The sequence below is a fragment of the Filicampus tigris genome, chromosome 11, assembly GCF_054856515.1.
Source record: "Filicampus tigris isolate MCC_2025a chromosome 11, RoL_Ftig_1.0, whole genome shotgun sequence".
NCBI lineage: Eukaryota > Metazoa > Chordata > Actinopteri > Syngnathiformes > Syngnathidae > Filicampus > Filicampus tigris.
In genome coordinates this window covers 2885546-2904882 of record NC_141227.1, presented here as the reverse complement: position 1 = coordinate 2904882, position 19337 = coordinate 2885546, and the positions used below count along the sequence as shown (strand labels likewise).

At 38.7% G+C, this 19337-nt stretch overlaps 1 protein-coding gene across 1 annotated transcript in view; it reads left to right on the top strand.

Annotated features, from left to right (window-relative positions):
- col13a1 (collagen, type XIII, alpha 1) overlaps nt 1-19337 on the top strand; it is a 57607-nt gene that overhangs the window by 21870 nt on the left and 16400 nt on the right. Inside the window, exons 11-32 of the mRNA XM_086045802.1 lie at nt 1241-1330; nt 2980-3021; nt 3120-3137; nt 3552-3578; nt 3688-3732; nt 4336-4353; nt 10250-10285; nt 10374-10418; nt 11599-11685; nt 11801-11827; nt 11925-11960; nt 12067-12123; nt 12211-12234; nt 12359-12412; nt 12865-12909; nt 15290-15331; nt 15452-15502; nt 15710-15736; nt 16386-16472; nt 17239-17274; nt 18556-18609; nt 18678-18731. Of these exons, the coding sequence (XP_085901928.1) occupies nt 1241-1330; nt 2980-3021; nt 3120-3137; nt 3552-3578; nt 3688-3732; nt 4336-4353; nt 10250-10285; nt 10374-10418; nt 11599-11685; nt 11801-11827; nt 11925-11960; nt 12067-12123; nt 12211-12234; nt 12359-12412; nt 12865-12909; nt 15290-15331; nt 15452-15502; nt 15710-15736; nt 16386-16472; nt 17239-17274; nt 18556-18609; nt 18678-18731 (1002 nt within the window). The remainder of the gene's footprint in view (nt 1-1240; nt 1331-2979; nt 3022-3119; nt 3138-3551; nt 3579-3687; nt 3733-4335; nt 4354-10249; nt 10286-10373; nt 10419-11598; nt 11686-11800; nt 11828-11924; nt 11961-12066; nt 12124-12210; nt 12235-12358; nt 12413-12864; nt 12910-15289; nt 15332-15451; nt 15503-15709; nt 15737-16385; nt 16473-17238; nt 17275-18555; nt 18610-18677; nt 18732-19337) is intronic.

Genomic DNA, 19337 nt, shown 5'->3' with positions numbered 1-19337 from the left:
TTCCAGCAGGCTTTCTAAGCAATTTGTTCATCATGAACCCAAATGTCATGCCTGCTCAGCTACGAGGGATGTCACAATATCGGCAATGTCATGATATTGAGATACTAAACTTGCCACAATATATCGTTGTCGTATTAATAGCAGCAAATCTGTTTAAAAGCCCAAGTTGTTTTCCATTTGTGCAGTTCCAGCACCTTCTGGTGGTTAGTCTATTAGTGCAGTTTAATTTGATATCACCTATGTTTAAGACCCAGGCAAATCGCCAATAGGAGAGCATGACTGGCCAAACCTATTATTTTGTAAATAGAGTGGTACCTCTACTTACGAAATTAATTGGTTCTGGAAAAAATTTCTTAGGTAGAAAATTTTGTAAGTAGAGACGTGTTTTCCATGTAAATGCCCTAATGCCCTTACAAGCCCCCCCAATATTCAGACATAAATATTTTATAAAGCATAAAAATGCATCAAAACATGTAACAAATACATGTTACAATTAGATTATTGCACAATAAAGGAGGGTTGTGCATAATGTAAAAAACAAAGAATAGAGTAAAGAAATAAAAATGATGGTCTTTTAATTGCTGTCCTCATCGCTTTTTGCCCTCTTTGGTTCATGTTCTCTCTCAGAAGTGTTTTTTGCCTGGCGTTTTGTAAAGAGCTGATTTAATAACGTGGCGACTGTCGAGACATTACGGTCATATTCTTTGGCGAGATCAAATGGGAGTTCTTGTAAAGATGTTTGGAAAGTCATTCATGGCACATTTGTCATTATTGAATCTCAGATTCAAGTTTTAGTTCTAACGCAACTTTAAACATGATATCACTGTCGCAACCAACTAACTTTTGACACAGTGGAAATTATTTTGATGGTTCCACCTTACATTGCAGGACTATCTACCAAACAAGACATGAAATTTAACTGAAACGGGCTTATAATGCACAGTGGCCTAGGCTGCCATTTTAAGACAGAGCAGCAAAGCCTTCCATGAGATTTGTGTTCTTTTCCCCAAAACTGACAAGTGAGACTCAAAATTGGAATATTTTAACACTCATTCCCCTGGGTCAAGAAGAGACCTTGAGTCTGTCTTTTTAACTGCTTGCTCTGCACCCCAGCTAACCTGCCAATGTGCAACCCCTTGATGCAGGATTTATGTTGTCGTGTGAATTTGTTGTGCTGGTATGGCCAATGTGACGAGGCCCCATCCACCGTGACAGGTTGTAACTCAAAGTCTCTCAGCAGGGCGAGCCAGGAGCGCAGGGGCCCCCAGGACCACCAGGGCCCCCTGGTCTTCCAGGGAACCCCGGTCTGAATGGAGCTAGCGGCTCACCGGTAAGTACAATATACAAACCTTAGCTAAAAATATTCATTTTCTTTGTGGTATTATTAGGGCTACTTGAGCTTGTAGTTTTAATGCATAATTATATTATTTTGGGCATATCTGCCTACCCTAAAAGAACGACATCAACTTGAACATGACATAAATATATGTATTAGGGTTGCATGGTATACCGGTAAAAGTATAGTACTACAATACTAGAGTTTTTAAACCAATACTATACCCACATTTAAAAACAAACGGTACTGTTATTTCATTTTATTGAATGTGATTGAATTGGTAAATTGGAGCCGGAGAGGTGGGGGAAACGGAAAGGACATTTTGTGTTTATCGCTCGTGAAAGTTGGCCGAAGTTTGCAGTCGGAATCGCTAACGGATGCTCCGGATTAGAGCCGAAATGGTCAAGACGAGATCGGTCTAACAAAAAACGAGTTTTTAATTTTTTTTTTCCCCATTCAAAAATTGTTATACGGCATACACAATTTAAAATGATCAAAAAACGTATAAAATACGGGGAAAACGTATAAATTGACAGGTATGTTATGAAGATCAGTGGTCTTAAAAAAAAAAGTAAAGTCCATCATATCTTTCTTGTGTAAGCTTTTAATAAAATATTGTGAAGAGACACAATGTTCTTTATTTGAAAATCAATTTAGAGAAACCAACATATAAAAAAGTAATTGTAACAAATGACGATTTTATATTACTGTATTGGCTGGTAGAAAAAAATGTTTGTCTAGTAGAAATTTTCCACTCGCCAGTTGTTTGGTACGCCAAAAAGACATTTTCAACCCCTGAACATGGCCATGTCCATAAATACATAAAATATATTTTATTTTATTTTAAATAACGAATTAAGGCTTAAACATTATACACATTAAATATTATATTGAAACATGTTTTTGTAAAAAAAATGATTAGCCCACAATATCTAATCCTAACCTAGATGAAATAATGAGCCTCAATTTATTTTTCTAGTTATGTCCATTAAATGTTTCATGTGTAGTTTCAAAACACAAACCCTTTGAATAATAAGAGCATGTAAAATAAAGCAATGATATTAAAATTAAAATGATCATGTTAATTAAAATACTGTACCTTCTCCCTCCACCAACAACAGAAGTCTAGTGCTACTGGCTCAGAGAGGGTGACACCACACACTCATAAGCAATTTACTCTCCAAGATGTCTTTCAACAGCATATGAAGTACCCAAAGGACAGCAAAGATGCTAAAAGGCTCAACAGGGCAGTTGCAGAGTTTATCTGTATGGATCAGGTGCCAATATATTCAGTAGAGAAAGCTATTAAAGTTATTTTTCCAAAGTCTGTTTTAAAGTAAAGAAAAATATTGACATCTGAGTGTTTAGCCTGTTTGCAAAAAGTATCGAAATACATAATGGCATCGGTAATGAAACAGAAATGTTGGTATCGTGACAACCCTGATATATATATATATATATATATATATATATATATATATATATATATATTTTTTTTTTTTTTCTTTTCTGGACCTGGATTACCCACCTCTTCTCCTCTGGATGTGTGTAGGATGTTTCTATACTGTACAGTACATAGGCAACAAGTTTATACATTTCTAAGGTGCCATTTTGATGTATATCAAATAATAATTTGTCTTTAGGGTAAGCCAGGTGAACCAGGAAAACCTGGAAAAGACCCAAGGGTGAGTTTTGATTCTGTCTCCTACTTCCCACTAGTTCTTCTCAAGTGAAAGTATGTTGATGTTACACTAACCTTGGGATATTTGTATTTATTCTACAGCACTTACCAGGACTGAAGGTAAAAAAAAGAAAAGAAAAGCTCATTTATTGAACGCTGAAAAAGTATAATTCTGATCATGCGTGGATTAGCAGAGGTGGGCATTTTATTAAATTCTGCTGATCCATCATCCGTCAGCGGCTAGGGTAGCCGCCTGTCATTCGTCACTCAGTCATTTTTCGTGGTGAACTGAATTGTAATCGTATGTCTGTTGGAGGTCCGTTGGTCCATCAGTCGGTTCCTCCAAAAAACGTCAGAAAAACAGGTGTCCGAAAATGACGGACTGACAGACCGGTCTGGTGAAAGCCCACCTCTGTTGATTACTATATTATTGGCAAGTCACTGAAGGCACACATTGTCATCCACTTGTCTATATAGCTTCTATTGCTGTATTTGTTAAATATATTAAAAACGTCAAATGAATTCTGCTTCTAGGGCGAGCCAGGTTTACCAGGACAGAAGGTGAGTTCCTTTGTTAATTTTCTTCAAAAAATATTCTGTGCATACATTTGTATTTGATAAAATGAAAACAAATTGGTGGTTCATATACCGCACCTGTGTTTCTCTACAGGGTGATCAAGGGGATGTTGGTCCAATGGGTCCTGAAGGCCCAAAGGTACGCAGACCTTATTCTTGACCTGTCGATGGAATTTCAAACGATAGTGCTCTAGAGCCTACTGACTTCTTTTTCACATTCAGTCACCAAAAGTATTTTGCAAGTGTAAATAAAGATAGGGATGGAACATTAGGGATCACTAAGTCAAGAACAAAGGAATACGCTAATCCATGTAATCTTTTATGAATAAGTAAAAAGAAAAAAACTTAAAATCACATCTCAGGTGAACCAGTAGCCAGTGCAAGTTGGACAGGAAAGTGATAAAATGACCAAACTGTCCAGTCCTACTCAAGAGACTTGCTGCAGCATTTTGTACTTTGTGGTCTTATAATTGTAGACGTGAGAATTTGGGAAGACCAGAATGCAAGTCACGGCAGGATATAACATTTGTATGAGCTACGGTTTCTGTGTCACTCATGGATAGAATCATCCGTACTTTGGCGATATTGAAAAGACAAAAAAACAAAACACGCACAAATTTGGTAGATGCTCAACGTCTCACTGGGCAATTCTGGCTCACCGCCCCCCGGGCCCATTTTGCAATTTGCTCTAGACATTCCAACACTTATTGTCTACTTGATTTATTTCTCCTTTCCTTCACAGGGTGTCCAGGGAACCAAGGTAAGTTTATTTCTTGGGTTACCTTTTATTAACTTGCCTTACATGGCTGTATCCAGAACAGAGTGTATTTTTACGGATTGTTCAAAAGTCTTTTTTTTTTTCATTTATTCATCAGAGAACACTGATGAAAAGCCCCATTTTGTAACTAACTGTAGGAGCCATTTCATGTGCATACAGTATGTGTCATTCACCAAGTTGACCCTTAGATGTCACCCACTGTATTTGTTTTCCAACTTATTTAAGTTGGAAGTACATAACTTTTTTATGCAAGTGTGCAATTAGACAGAGGGAGCAATACAGTTTTTGACCATATTTAGTTCGGCAACATTCCATTTAATGTAATGTAGGACTTATCAATGAGATCAAGCGCGTCAAACACCCCACGTCTTGTCATCCTCAGTGGCTTAAAGATAAACTTAGCCAGTACACCATGCAATTACTGTAGTTCAGTGAATTTCCGAACTGTCCGATCGATATACTTATTTCTCGTCTTCTTTACTGCTTTTGGTTAAGAGTACAGTCTAGGGGTGTTATGTATGAACTGAAGTGAGTATGTCGTAAATATAAACTAAAGTGAGCCATTCTTATGAGTGTCCTGCGGTACTATGACTTTATTGTTCCAACCCCTCCTCAGGGAGGTGAAGGGAAGAGAGGTTTTGCAGCAGAGAAAGGGGCGAAGGTAAAGTAACAGCCAAAGCATGTGCTTTGTAGTTGGGAGTGTTTATAATATGCTACCACGCTTTAATCCTGCATGGATGGTTGACATGTATCTTTAAATGCGTTTGATTCATGTGCTGTTCATATGAAATTAGATTCAAAAACACCTATTAGAAATACAAAGGTATTCTTGCTTTTACTTAAACCATTATAACGGGAGGAATAGACTTTTGGTGTTGTAACCCCAAAGCAACCAGGAGTTACTCTTTAAATATGCAAACAAGACTTTTCTACTCGCAGTCCATTGTGATATTATATTGATTGCATACGGCCCGTAAACTATCACACACAGGGATGCGCTGGGATGGGATGCAACAAAATGGCTACCATACACCCTAGCTTGCCTTGAGAATTGTGACCAAACAGGACAGAACGCGCACTGGACATAGCAAAATGTGACAAAACTTGAAAGGCCCATGAGATTCTAAGGAAATACATCTGCTTCTCAAAGTTATCATACCGTCAGAATCTAATATCGGCCCATGCCTAGTGTAAACGAAGATAGACATTTTGATATTTCACTGCTTATAAATATTTTTTGTAGGCTTGACGGACTCCAGAGGTAGTGCCACTCTTGTACTGGTGCTACTTTTCCGTTCAGAGAAAACTATGACCCCCAAACCCCACGCCTCCCAAAAGCGACTAGGATTGTTTATTGTTTATTGTTTATCGCTGACACGGATCATCAATCATTCAAAAGCAAACAAGTCACACTGTACCTTAGATGGGACTATGACAAGTAAGTTCTGATTTCAAAGTGATTTCGAAGTTTTGGTATTTATGATGGCGGCACGGTGGTCGACTGGTTAGCATGTCCGCCTCACAGTTCAGAGGTCGTGGGTTCGATCCCAGCCCCGGCCTCCCTGTGTGGAGTTTGCATGTTCTCCCCGTGCCTGCGTGGGTTTTCTCCGGGTACTCCGGTTTCCTCCCACATTCCAAAAAACATGCATGGTAAGTTGATTGGACTCTCTAAATTGCCCCTAGGTGTGATTGTGAGTGCGGATGTTTGTCTTTGTGTGCCCTGCGATTGGCTGGCAACCAATTCAGGGTGTCCCCCGCCTACTGCCCGAAGACAGCTGGGATAGGCTCCAGCACGCCCCGCGACCCTTGTGAGGATAAGCGGTATAGATAATAGATGGATGGATGGATGGTATTTATGATGAATCAATTTTTGGAGGCTCACAGTCGCCACACAACAGAGGTAAACGTCTGAAGAAAACGCCCTGACCCTCTCCTTCACCTCCCTGCAGTGCGTATGACATATGTAGTTACTGTCCATCACTGCATCTATCAAAACAAGTCATGTATGAATATACATGTAACCAATCTTTTCTTCAACTTTTTGTGCATCCAGAAAAGGGTATGTAGGCTACTTTTATCTCATTAGTCATTTCAGTCACTGGATCTGGAACTGCTGCAACTAAGTTGGATATATATATATTTTTTCTTTTTTTCATTTATTTACTGGAATAATCATGTCGGCCATGTCTTGTGGGAACAGACTAGTTGCTAAAGGTCAGGGTGCAAACATCGAAAACTTTTCTGTAGCCCTCTAGAACCCCTTTTACAATGCATAACCGTCATTAAAATGTGATAAGGTCGTTGGTAGACAGCAATTTAATCACTAAATACAATCCCGAATGTGTCGTCTGCCGTTTGAATCTCGCGCCCCCTCATCTTCGGCTTTTTCCGGAGATGTGACGTCACAGTAGCCGGAGAATTCAGTGCCTACTAATCATGAATAGTCTAATAACGCCTCCTTCTGTTGGCTCGTGTGTTTCAAAATCCTCTCATTCCAAAACATCAGTCGCCATTGAATGTGTTGTGTTGTGTAGCGCATGGAAATTGTACAGTCTATGGCACATATGTCAAAGCCCCGCGGGCCACACCCGGCCCGCGAGAATTTTTTCTACGTCCCCTAGGGAGATATTGCTATATTATTAAATACGGCCCGCAGACCGCAGCAAGCAGATAGCAGATGTGATCGGATCCTTCGCGCCTGCCGATGACGTCACGCTTTAAAATATATTGTAGCGTCTTCCAAGAACACAGACGTAGTTTAATGATCACGTTTTTATTAGTCCAACCGGCTACCGTGGGCCGCAGCCGACGCCAATACAGTACAACAACCGTTCAGTCAAAAAAGCGCAACGGCTCTCCTCTTCGTCCTCCGCTCCTCTTGCTTCCATTCCCTTCCCATCCAACGAGCCGCGCGTTGCACTCACCAACCTCGGAAACAACACAACCCAGCAAAACACAAATTCGACCACAACACAGATAACCCAATTCGTTACACTATTTCTGAAATATATTTATTTGCATCTATGTTTGCCACCCCCTGGCTGTTGTGTTTGCTAATTATAAAGTAAAATAACGAACATTACCGCTACTTTTGCGTGGATCGTCCTTCGGCTTCACGTCACCGTTTCGTGGCTTTCAGAATCTGATTGTGGTGAAAGGTTCTTTGGAGTAAGACACGCTTTACTAAGAAATACTTCATGTTAGAAAGCTCACGTTGTTTTACTATTAATAATTGTTGGCATTTGATAAATTCATTGAGTTTCGATGAAGTACTGAGATGTCCCACACTGTGAGCAGGCATTGAACGCTCCTCAAGCGCTAAGTGTTGACAGCGAGTGACGTGTTTCTTTCCTTTTTCCTCCTACACAGCTCATAGTTTGTTCGTGCCAGCAAACTCAGTAGTTGCATATTGCCCGTTAAGTTATTACATTAAGTTATTACATTTTCCCCACTCCATTCAAAAGTACGTTAACTTAACCTACATAATAATTGTAACCTACATTGTGAAAAGACCAGTTCATTGACTTGAATGAAGTTTTGCGCATTTATTTTACAACCATGTATATTATAAAACGATCAAGTTTATTTCAACACAGGATGTTACTTCTATAACTGAGAATTTTGGTTTGTGTTATCGCATATATTTATTGGCTTAATATTTGTCAGTTCCATTCTTCATTTCGTCATTAGTTAAACAACAGATGCTCCCTATTTCATGAATTGATTGAACATTATAAAGGTTTCCTGCTGATGTTAGTATATAGTATACTATATATATATATATATATATATATATATATATATATATATATATATATATATATATATATATATATATATATATATATATATATAGTATAGCCTGAAATTTGTGTGTGTGACCCTTCCCTTCATGAATTTAAACAATTAATAACTTCTGTACTTGCCTAGTCTGACCTTTTTAAAAGACTTTCAGTCCGTCCATCCACAAAATGGGACGGAATGCCCATCTCTGATAAAGATAATATTTATTGCAATAAGTGAAGTTTGGTGGTTGGAACGTAGGCTCCATAACAGGGAAAGGAAGAGAATTAGTGGAGGTATGTAGAATATGAAACATAAGGATCATATGTGTGCATCCACAATGTGGATGGGGAAGAGTGTGAGAGAGCTGGGATAAGGATGTAAAATCTACTACAATGGAGAAGGAAGTAAAAGAAATGGGGTGGGAGTCATTCTGAGCCCTGAATGCAAGGACTATGCGATATGCGAGGTGGTAAGGCCTTCAGATAGGCTGATCAAAATGAAATTGATAATAGCAGGTGAGGGATTTCAGCCGATGCCCCATCAGAGTCACTGATGACGTTAAAGAAAGTTTCTTGGTAAGCTTTGAAGAGCTAATTATCGACATAGACCAGAGTGAGAACATTTTAGTGGGAACAGACTTAAATGAACAAGTAAGTAGAGCAGAAGACAACAATTCAAAAATCTCTTTCAAACAAAGGGCTGAGTGAACTATATTTATTCATAGAACAGAACAGGAAGCTTTGTTTTCAAGTATAGATCATTTTTACCTGGTTTTGAGCAAGTTTATTTTTAGTTCTCTCATGTCACACTCTTGGACCATAATTTCTGAGAACCACCCGTGTGTATCTGCCTTGTTTGAGGCTGGTCCCTCAACCAACCAGGATATGCTTGAGTGTTGCAAGGGTTATACACTGTGGTCAGGATGGGTCGCTCCAAACAATCCCTGCAGATTTGTTGTAGGGGACAGTACATCATTTTCTCCGGGTACTCCGGTTTCTTCCCACATTCCAAAAACATGCATGGTAAGTTGATTGGACACTCTAAATTGCTCCTAGGTGTGATTGCGAGTTCGGATGTTTGTCTCTGTGTGCCCTGCGATTGGCTGGCAACCAATTCAGGGTGTCCCCTGCCTACTGCCTGAAGACAGCTGGGATAGGCTCCAGCACGCCCCGCGACCCTTGTGAGGATAAGTGGTATAGATAATGGATGGATGGATGGACAGTACATCATGGACTATGATGATGAAGCTTAGCCCCAAAGTTCACTCCATGTGTGTGTCCTCTTAATACCCTCTTACCTAACCCAGCCGCCTTGTTTGGTTTGAGATACAGCTTTGAAACATATGAGTGCTTCCTCCTGTCAGCCCACCTCCGCTACTGCCATGGTTCAAAGTTCAGTTGCAGATGTCTTACGTCAGAGAGGTATTAGAGTTCAGACACAGACCTCCTCTGTCTTGTTGGACGAGGCGCACTAGGTCATGATGGAGGAGAGCAGATTTGGCCTTTAGCACAGCTATGGCTGGGGTTCACTTCTTCCCTGTTGTAGGAGTGGTGCCTCTCAGCACAGAGTCCCAGAATCGCTGAGGGACTTTTCAACCAGACTGGAAGCTGGCAGTGACAGAGTGCTATTGTTGTAGAGTCCTTGTTGGCATGTGGGAGCCACTTCCTGACAAAAGAGTTCATTAGCCTTTCCAGTCAATTGGCATGTTTAAGCGACACATCAAATACATGGTCAATGGCCACAGAAGTCTGGATAGTCGCCCAGGCTGGAAACACCAGTTGGCCCGGCAGTGCAGTGTTGTTGAGCTGTGTGACGCCATTACCTGTCCTGCTTGAACTGGAGCCCCCAAAAAGGCTACAAATTGAAAGTGGATGCTAATGGTTCAGTTGGTCATCCTCATCTACATTCACCTTTCTTGTCTGCATGAAGTTTTGCTATTAACAATTATCAAACTGCATTCTTTAGTCCCAATCTGACTTCAATACATTATTTTTGTATTGTCTGATTTTTCTGCCATTTGAACGACATGTTTTTTTTCTCTTCCTTTTCTGTCTTTGTAATGCTTGACCTTTACGGCATCAATGTTGTAAAGGGAGAGCCAGGCTTCCCAGGCACCCCTGGGTCAAAGGTAATGTGGATATTGAGCTGGTTTTAGTAGGAATCATACACTTAATATCAGTTGTGTAGGTCATAGCTATTTGTCTTTCACTGCAAAGGGCCAGACCGGCACTCCTGGCATCCCTGGCAAGAGGGGCTATAGGGTAGGCTTGGCATGAAAAAAGAATTTGTGATTGTGTCATTTTTGTGCTGTAACTGCATGTTTGTGTCATATAGACATTCAAATTCATGTTTCTCTTTGGCTGTCAAAAATCTTCACATTTTAAAGGATAACTATTTTGCATTGTTTTTCACAACAATTTCACGCTGTCTTAAAATCTATTCTGTCAATATAATAAAGTGTGAAGAATTACAGCCCAGTTAATATCCACTATCACTCAGTCCCATGCAAATGAAGAGTACGGCTTTTTGTTATCATGATGGGCTAAGGCATATGACAAAGCAAGTGGCTACGCAGTTTTGCCAACTTAGCGTCTTTGTCGCATATTTAGCAACTTTTACAAGGTCTCGAGCAACTGTTAAAAACCAAACAAAACAATGGACAACAAATACTGTATAGCGACTTTTTATAGGTGTATTGCAAACTTCTGGAGAATCGGAGTCTTTCAGATTCTCATTTGTAATGCTGACCAGGCTGCAGACGGAGTAAAACAAAGTGCAAATGCTTATATAGTATACAGCCACAGAAAAAAATAAGAGACCAATGCCTGAAGGCACCGCTTTTGTAATTACATTGCCATAGTTGTTTATGTAAGAAATTCAGAAGTGATTTTGGCCATAATCAAGGTAACGTTTGGAAAATGTCTTGATTAGCTCGTAAACTCAACTCTCATGAACTGTTTCTGTTTTGACTTATATACTGGTCCAAACAAATGTACCTGTAGTTGTACAATGTATTTAAAAAAAACTTAAACTGAAGAAACAAGCGTGGTATCTTAATTTTTTTCATGGCTGTACAATGCGATATAGTTACATATTTACATGATATGCTACCTATCAGAAGCTAATGACGGTAACACTGTTAGCTAAGGCTATTCTCTGCCAACACTTGCAGCTCTGCCCAACATGAGACTGACACTGTTCTGCTGTTTTCTGGTGTTTATGCTGCTTTCACTGTCTTTGTTGTTGTATTATTTTTATTTCATGTTATATGTAAAGCACTTTGTTGCAGCTGCAGCTAGTGTGAAATGCGCTATTTGAATAAAGTTGTATATAAATCTACAGATTTTGTGCATTTGGGGATTTCACACAGACTAGTAGAAGGCCAAATACATTATGTTGAAGCGATCTGGAATAAAGTGATCTTAATTTTGTTTCTAATAGGGAGAGAAGGGAGAGGCTATCATTTCTGCACTTGGAATTAAAGGAGAATCCGGCTCACCAGGAATGCCAGGCCTCATGGGACCTAAGGTACTGAGCAAAGGTTTAGCTGAACAAAAATGTCACGTCCGGTATACCTACTGTATGATCAAGATCAGTTAATAATTGGCAACGAAAATGCATTAAATATGATGCATTCTTGCAGGGTGACAAGGGTGATCACGGAAACAAGGTATGATCATAAATCTTTGTAAAAGGCTTGAAAAGAACTTCTGAGGGAAGAACCAAAATAAAAAAATTGAACTATTGGAACTCTGTTTCGCTCCTAGGGAGAGGCTGGCCCTGAAGGCCCAGCTGGACCAAGAGTGAGTCCTGACTTAAAGACCAGCATTTTGCCATTACCACTTTAATGTCTACTAATGATCTTTATGTTCGTAATGAAATGTGTATCATCTTTATCTAATGTTATAGGGCCCTCCAGGTCCAACTGGCGAACCAGGAAAAGCTGAAATCCACAATAATGAAAATGTATGGTACTCTTATTGCATATCATTTGTACAATACAATAAAAATAACCAGTAAGAAATGTGTAACTGTAATATCGCCCCCTTGCAGGATATTCGCAACATACATATGATGGTAAGATTTTATTCTTTTTTTGTGTGTTTGTTGGGGGGCGTATTAGGAAATCACCATTCAATTCAAATATGCATAAACAGTACCATTTTAGATGTGTAAATTGCCTCTTCCGTCCAACTTCTAGGGCCCGCCTGGATTACCCGGACCTCCGGGGCCTCCTGGGTTTACTGGGACAAAAGTAAGATATGTTTTTTAAATGGTATTGGCAACACAGAGGAAGCCAAATTGAGCCACCATTTGCATCATCAGGAACTGTAATTGTATTTAATGGCAATACACTGGAAGACTGCTTTGCACTGCTGCCCCACAGTGAAAACGATTATGGATTCACATCGGTGTCCATCAAACCTTTGGAGTGGACTTTGTGTAGACTTTCAGTTTTAATCCCTGAGATTTCACTAAAATGAAACATTTGCCATTTATGAATTGCAGACTGTATGTTGGTGCTTGGTTAATTAAATACTTTACTTGCAAGTTTTAATGTAAGTGTGAGTGGTTGTACAATACCGGCATATCTCTTTATGTTTGTCCTGTGATTGCTGATTTGTCAATGGTATAGCACTCTAGTCATCAAGCCTCAGCTATTAGGTGCTTTGCTTAGATCTCCGCTACATTTTGTGTCATCATTAGGGTGAAGTTGGCCTCCCAGGTCCCCCAGGCCTTGATGGAGAGAAGGTAAGACATTTATATGAATATTTCAGTAACGTAATGTAATGTTACTGGTTGTAGCAGACACAGAGCATAGAAAGAGTGACTCAAAGTCATTATCCCCCCCATAAGTTTTTTTTTTTAAATGTGCTGCTGACGAGTAAGTATATTATGTACAAAAAGACTAGAAAACTGGAAATATAAAGTGCTATTCTCAAGTAGTGGAACTTATCTTTTAAACAAAGTACAAAAATAAAAGACTATGTTTAACATGAAGTCTAGCTACAAATCTACAAAGGTCCAACAAACAGTTAGTAAAAGAGCAAGAAGTACACCAAGATGGAATACTATGACGGCAGAATTTATGGGGACAAACGAGTACAAAAAAACGGAGCGATTTGGTTTCTTCCTGGTGTGACAGCATAGCTTTTCGACAAAAGCTAATTGCTTAACTCCTCCCTTTGCCGCCACAGTGAAAAAAAAGAAAATCACAGGGAAAGGCCAACCTACAGGGGAAAAAAAAACATGACAATTCCTTTTTTTAAGAATAGATGTGTTGAATGTACAGTATATGACATGCATGTTTATTATTTTTGAGGTCATATACATTTCCAACTGAGATTAGATGTGAAAGAGATCAAATAATCACTGTCCTGATCTCAACTTCAGGGGCCCAGAGGGAAACCTGGAGAGCCTGGTCCTCTGGGCCCAGTCGGTCCTGAAAGTCCCAGAGGAGAGTAATGGGTTTCCCAGGACCCAGTTGGATCACCAATGAGTGACTGCATTAAGCACAAACTAAATCCAGTCTCATAACTACCAACGGGCTACTTGACCAAAGCCTTTGAGTCACATCTGTCGTAAGAGGAAGCCTTTATATTTTTCAAGTTACCCCTGGCCCAATTGGATTACCTGGCACGTTAGTACGCAATGCTGCCCCTCAAGCTGCTTTTTCTGCAGTTGCCTTTTCTATTGTATGTGACACTTGTGTGTTAGTTCATGCACAACGCACAGTAGGGCGGCTCGATTATGGAAAAAATATTAATCACGATTATTTTGGTAATAATTGAAATCATGATTATTCAAACGATGATTTATTTTTTGCTGCAAAACAGAACAGGTTTAAACATGTAAAAAATATGAAGACAAAATTCTTTGAAACGCTATAATAATTTAAGTTAGTTTTGGACCGAACAACATTTATTAAATTAATTATTTCAAAAAAATAATAATAATAATAAGTACAAATGTGTAAATTAAAGTATGGTTTCCTTGTATAAACAAATGAGTTAATTTGCTATGCACTTATAAATTGCCAAAGTAGTAAACTGCTTGGAGTAAAATGCCAATTTTGACACAATAACAGACATGCTATTCATCTATACATTTAGACCTTTGTCTGGAGCTTTTTTTGTTTTGTTTTTAATTAAACATTTGGAAGCCTTATATAATAGATGGATAGAATAGATTCTGTTATCTTTTTGTGTCTCTCCAATATTGATGGGTGGGGGTTGCTTCGTACAGTGTTTCAACGACTGAGATTTGCATTGCGGACGACACCAAATCCAACTCGGTGTTTTCTTGCTTTGGTGTATCATAACATCATCGTAAACCAAACGATGGTTGAATAGATTGTGTTGCCACTGGATACGGCGACAACTTGCACTTTATACATCTTTGCTCGCCATCTTCCACGGCAAACTCAAAATGTAACCAAATAAGCGATTTCGACTTGCCTTGCTTGTTCACAAGTCGTTCCTGTGGCGGGTCTTGTGCCATTTTTAGGTCTGTTACTCTGTTAAAACGTTGAGTAGGAGCGTGTGCAGTGTGACTAGCGGGGTGCGGGCTGGCTGGCTGGGTGGCAGGCTAGCTAACTAGCTAACTTAGAGAGGGCGGCGCGCCTCAAAACAACTCAAAATTAGTATTAATAATCGTTTTTTAACGATTATGCCAATTTTGTAATCGTGGAGTGTAAAATATCGAAATTGTAATTGAATTTCGATTAAGTGCACAGCCCTAATGTACAGTATTCCATACATAGAGCATTGATTTGTCACATTCTTATTCAAGTGTCACGATTGAAAAGTGCATAATCTGTTCCAGTAACTGTTCCTGATACACAGGAGTGCAATAAATAAAACTCCATTCACAAAGCTCAACTTAAAGGACCTCAAATGTTCCAAAAGTATGTTATAGAATGTGCAAACATAACATAACATAAGGTATCGAAAGTACCGACGATAATTCATCAACGTATCGATATATATATATATATATATATATATATATATATATATATATATATATAGTGTGTGTGTGTGTTTGTGGATATATGTAGATATATACTGTGTATATAAACCGGTACACAATATGTACGTGTGTCTTTAAGTCTTTAATTCCTGTTTCTCAGGGCACAAAAGGCGAGCCTGGGGAAGGAGGAAGGTCAGAGATGGTATGTTAGGTTTGAGCACAGTATTATATGACAATAATATTTTATAAAGAGAGCTTTTTAATTCATATCATACATAACCTCAAACTTTTTTTGTCCTCCCTTTTTTTTTTTTTTTTTTAGCTCTATGGACCTCCAGGTCCTCCAGGGCCCTCAGGACCACTTGGCCCAGCAGTGAGACAATTATTCCATTAAACCAAACTATAATGAACATTGCTGTCATAGACTAACAGTAACAAACACCACTATTGCTCATGCACATGGATGCCACTTTTTATAGTTATTACAATCATTTCACAGTGCTTTTTAGTCACGGCCACCTTAAATATATACTGTATATACAACTTTGACAATTCTATATATTTTTTTTGTCTTTTTTAGGGATCACAAGGACCTTCTGGGCCAAAGGTGAAGTAGATTTATCTTGAATTAATTGTATTATATTAAAAATATTAGGGGTGTCCAGATCCGATATTTATAACGGTCCAATATCAGCCAAAGCAAAACAGTATCAAATTATTTCGGTCTACATCTCAAATCTCCAATATTAGCACACATATACAAGCAGTCCATTCTAGACTCTGGTCCCACCATATACGCAATTTAAAAAATTGATTCTGAATGTACTGAAGTAAACTCGAACTGTTATTTTGTACTTCTAAGAGTATATTGTGTTTTTATTGACTTTATTAGGGTTATTTTTCAGGGTCCATTAATTTATTCTGTATTTATTTTATTCAAGTGCAGTACATTCTTATGTTCATATACTGAATCTTACGAAAGTTGTAATTTGCCCTGACCTATTTGTAAATCTGTAAAAACAACCCATACTCATTGGTAAAAGCTCCCAAGAAATCAGTTACCAGGACATCAGTATAGATGTGGTTAAAAATACTGCTACTTTTGCTACCAACATTTTCTGAGAAGAAGGATGCAACTTTCCATGTCAACATAAAAAAATGCAAAAATGTTTTCTTGTGTGTGTCTTATCGTTATTGATCAAAATATGAAATTGGCCTACATGTTTAAGACCGTGATTGTTCTACACGTCTCACAGGGAGAGCCAGGCGTCGGCCTCAAGGGAGAAAAGGGAGCAACAGGTCAAAAAGGTGACAAGGGAGACAGGGGCCATCTTGGACTGCCTGTAAGTGCTCAATGTCATTTGAAAGTTTTTGACACTATTTTGAGTAGACATTAATTAACAACCTAACTCTTAACCATACATCAAAAACTAAATTGATTAATGTTATACCGTTCAGTTTCAACACACATCGTTTTGTTTGTCTTTGTTAAAATGTTGCATGGAAAGGTCAAGGCTACTATTAGATAGTAATAAAATGAGAATGTGCTGGGCCTGTGTTGTTATTAGCCATCATTTATAATGTTATTTAATTCCTGTTTGGGCTGTTTCACGTTGTGATGCTATCTATAATCAAATGGTACTTTTTGATTTGTACTATTTCTTACTCTTGAATTAAAATTTCTACAATATGTCTAAAATCTTTCAACAACAAGCCATTATTTAGACAATTTGAGACTACAAGGTTTTCATATACAGGAAATGTGTAATTTAATTACGGGAATTATTTGGGCCATGAGTGTATCGTAAGGGAACCAATGATAAACAAAAAGAACAATACATTGAAATTTCATAGTTTTATCATGAAGCTCAGCTACAGTATATCTGCTCAAAGGAGTTACTGACAGTCACTCACTTAAAAGCACTATCACCACGCTTATCTCCACTTCCATTACACTTTTTTTGTCACCATCTGAATGTGTTGTTGAAGTCACTTGAGTCACAGCTTTACTCACCCCCACCACCTCCCCAATCTGATTCCCCCGCCCCACCTTCCTCCCTCCATCTTCCCCATCACCTGTGCTCTCTAACTGTGTACAACGCTATCCAGGGGGCTCATGGGTTAGACGGCAGACCCGGTCCAGTGGTGAGTGGTGCAAAAGTCATGTTCCAGCCCCCTTCTCTCCTTCCTCCACTTTGTCTTCCTCCTCCACCCCTTGCTAGCTTTCTTGATTGTCTGCCATGACTTCTTGTCTTGTCTGCTTGCTTTCCTGCTTCTTGTGCTTGTATTGTCTCAGTTTTAGATGCAGGAACTTTTAGTGAGGAGAGGACTGTTCAGGGTTGGGTTGGGAGGATTTAAATTTCTGCTGCAACACAATGGCAACTAATATATATATATATATACATATATATATCAAGATTGATGAGGTAAAGCTCATTGCTCTGTGTGGGCCAGTCATTTCATTCCACATTAAACTCATGCAGTGACTTTATGGGCCTTACTCTGTGCACCCACACAAGCAATTTGCCTCAATAATTAATTGCAATCGAATCTCTAATTTCAAAGACACTCTGTCTGGGGCACACGGTCAAGCTCTCATTGGCAATCAGTTTATCCCATTGGCAATACCGTCATTGTAATTTATTCATTTAATTTTAAAATGCGTAGTAAAATAAAATAGAAATCCTTCGTCAAGCACTGTAAGCAAGCACGGTTGGAAGAGGTGGTTGACGACTAATGAATGAGCAGACGTTAGGAGTGCCCAAGTAACACATAATTGATTTGATCACTCCATAGAATAAACTGAAAAACTCTTTTGAGTTTTATGTGACTTAGTGATGATATGAAGTGTACATCCTCACGATGGTCTCCTTTTTATAGGATCTGCTGTGTAGAGCACCAATATACTGTAGTCTTTTGTTACTTATAATGTTGCCCAGTGTTGCTTCAAAAGTAAGATTTTGACACTATAAACCTTCAACAGTCTTTTGCCCAATGATTTTAAGACCAAATTGTAAACGTCACATTCTTAGAAGATGAGCATGTGGAGATGCCCATGCTGCATGTTGATAAGTTATTCAATTGTTTTTGAACACCTTCCATTCAATACAATTGCATATGGAATGAAGTTTTTTCCTCTCAAATTCTGACTGCTATTCAGAAACAACTGCAGCTGTTGACATGTGATTCTTTTTCCCTACTTTTTAACAGTCTGGACAGTAGTTCAACAAGCTTGGTGTAATAATTATATGTCTTGCCAAGTATAATTTGTTTCTCATCTATTTCCTTTTTTAAAGATTTTTTTTTTCTACATACATTTGGTACATTATATTTTATAAAAGCTTGTTGATGTGCTGATCGGAGATATGTATTTGAGAGTTGATATCTGCTGCTGCTGTATAATTATTTTCTTTTTCTGTTTTGAAGGGTCTGATAGGACCAGCAGGAGTAGCAGGGCCAGCAGGACCAAAGGGGGAGAGAGTGAGTTTCCAGTATGACTTGAGAATTCCATTCCAAAGAATGGTAAACTTTTTATCATGTCATTGCAGGGTGAGAATGGAGATGCAGGACTACCAGGACCAACTGGCCCACAGGGCATTCCTGTAAGTCATTTTTAATCGCAGATAACATTTTAGCTAATCTAACTACTTAATACTGACTGCTAGGGATGTAATGATATCCAAACGTCATGATACGATACGATATTATCACGCTATGAACCACACGATACGATAATTAACACAATATTGTGGGGACACAGAACGCTCATGATACTGTATGAAACCTCGCGATTGCTCGAAAAAAAAAAAAAGCTCATAGTGGGAAAAAAACCCACAAAATTGTGTTTTTGTAGTTCACAATGCTGTGTTCGAATGAAGCAGGTCAAAAGTAATGTTTTTGGATGGAGATGCTGAAAAATATTTACCTGTATGACTGAATTATGGGAGTGATAACCATTGCAATATGTCCAGTTAGTACATAGTTTTTGTCCATGTGAGCCATAATCAGACCAGGTTTTCTCTTTGGACTGTCTAATTTGCTTGTGTGGGGGTGTTTGTAGTTTCTGTAGAACGACTTTTCCAACTTCCAACTAGGAAAACTGCACTAGAATGCCCCTTTGAAATGCGAGGTACGAGTTGCGAAGTCGGAAAAAAAGAACCCCAAGTTCACATGAAGTTATATGGTGAAATGAATGAAATGTTTTGAAG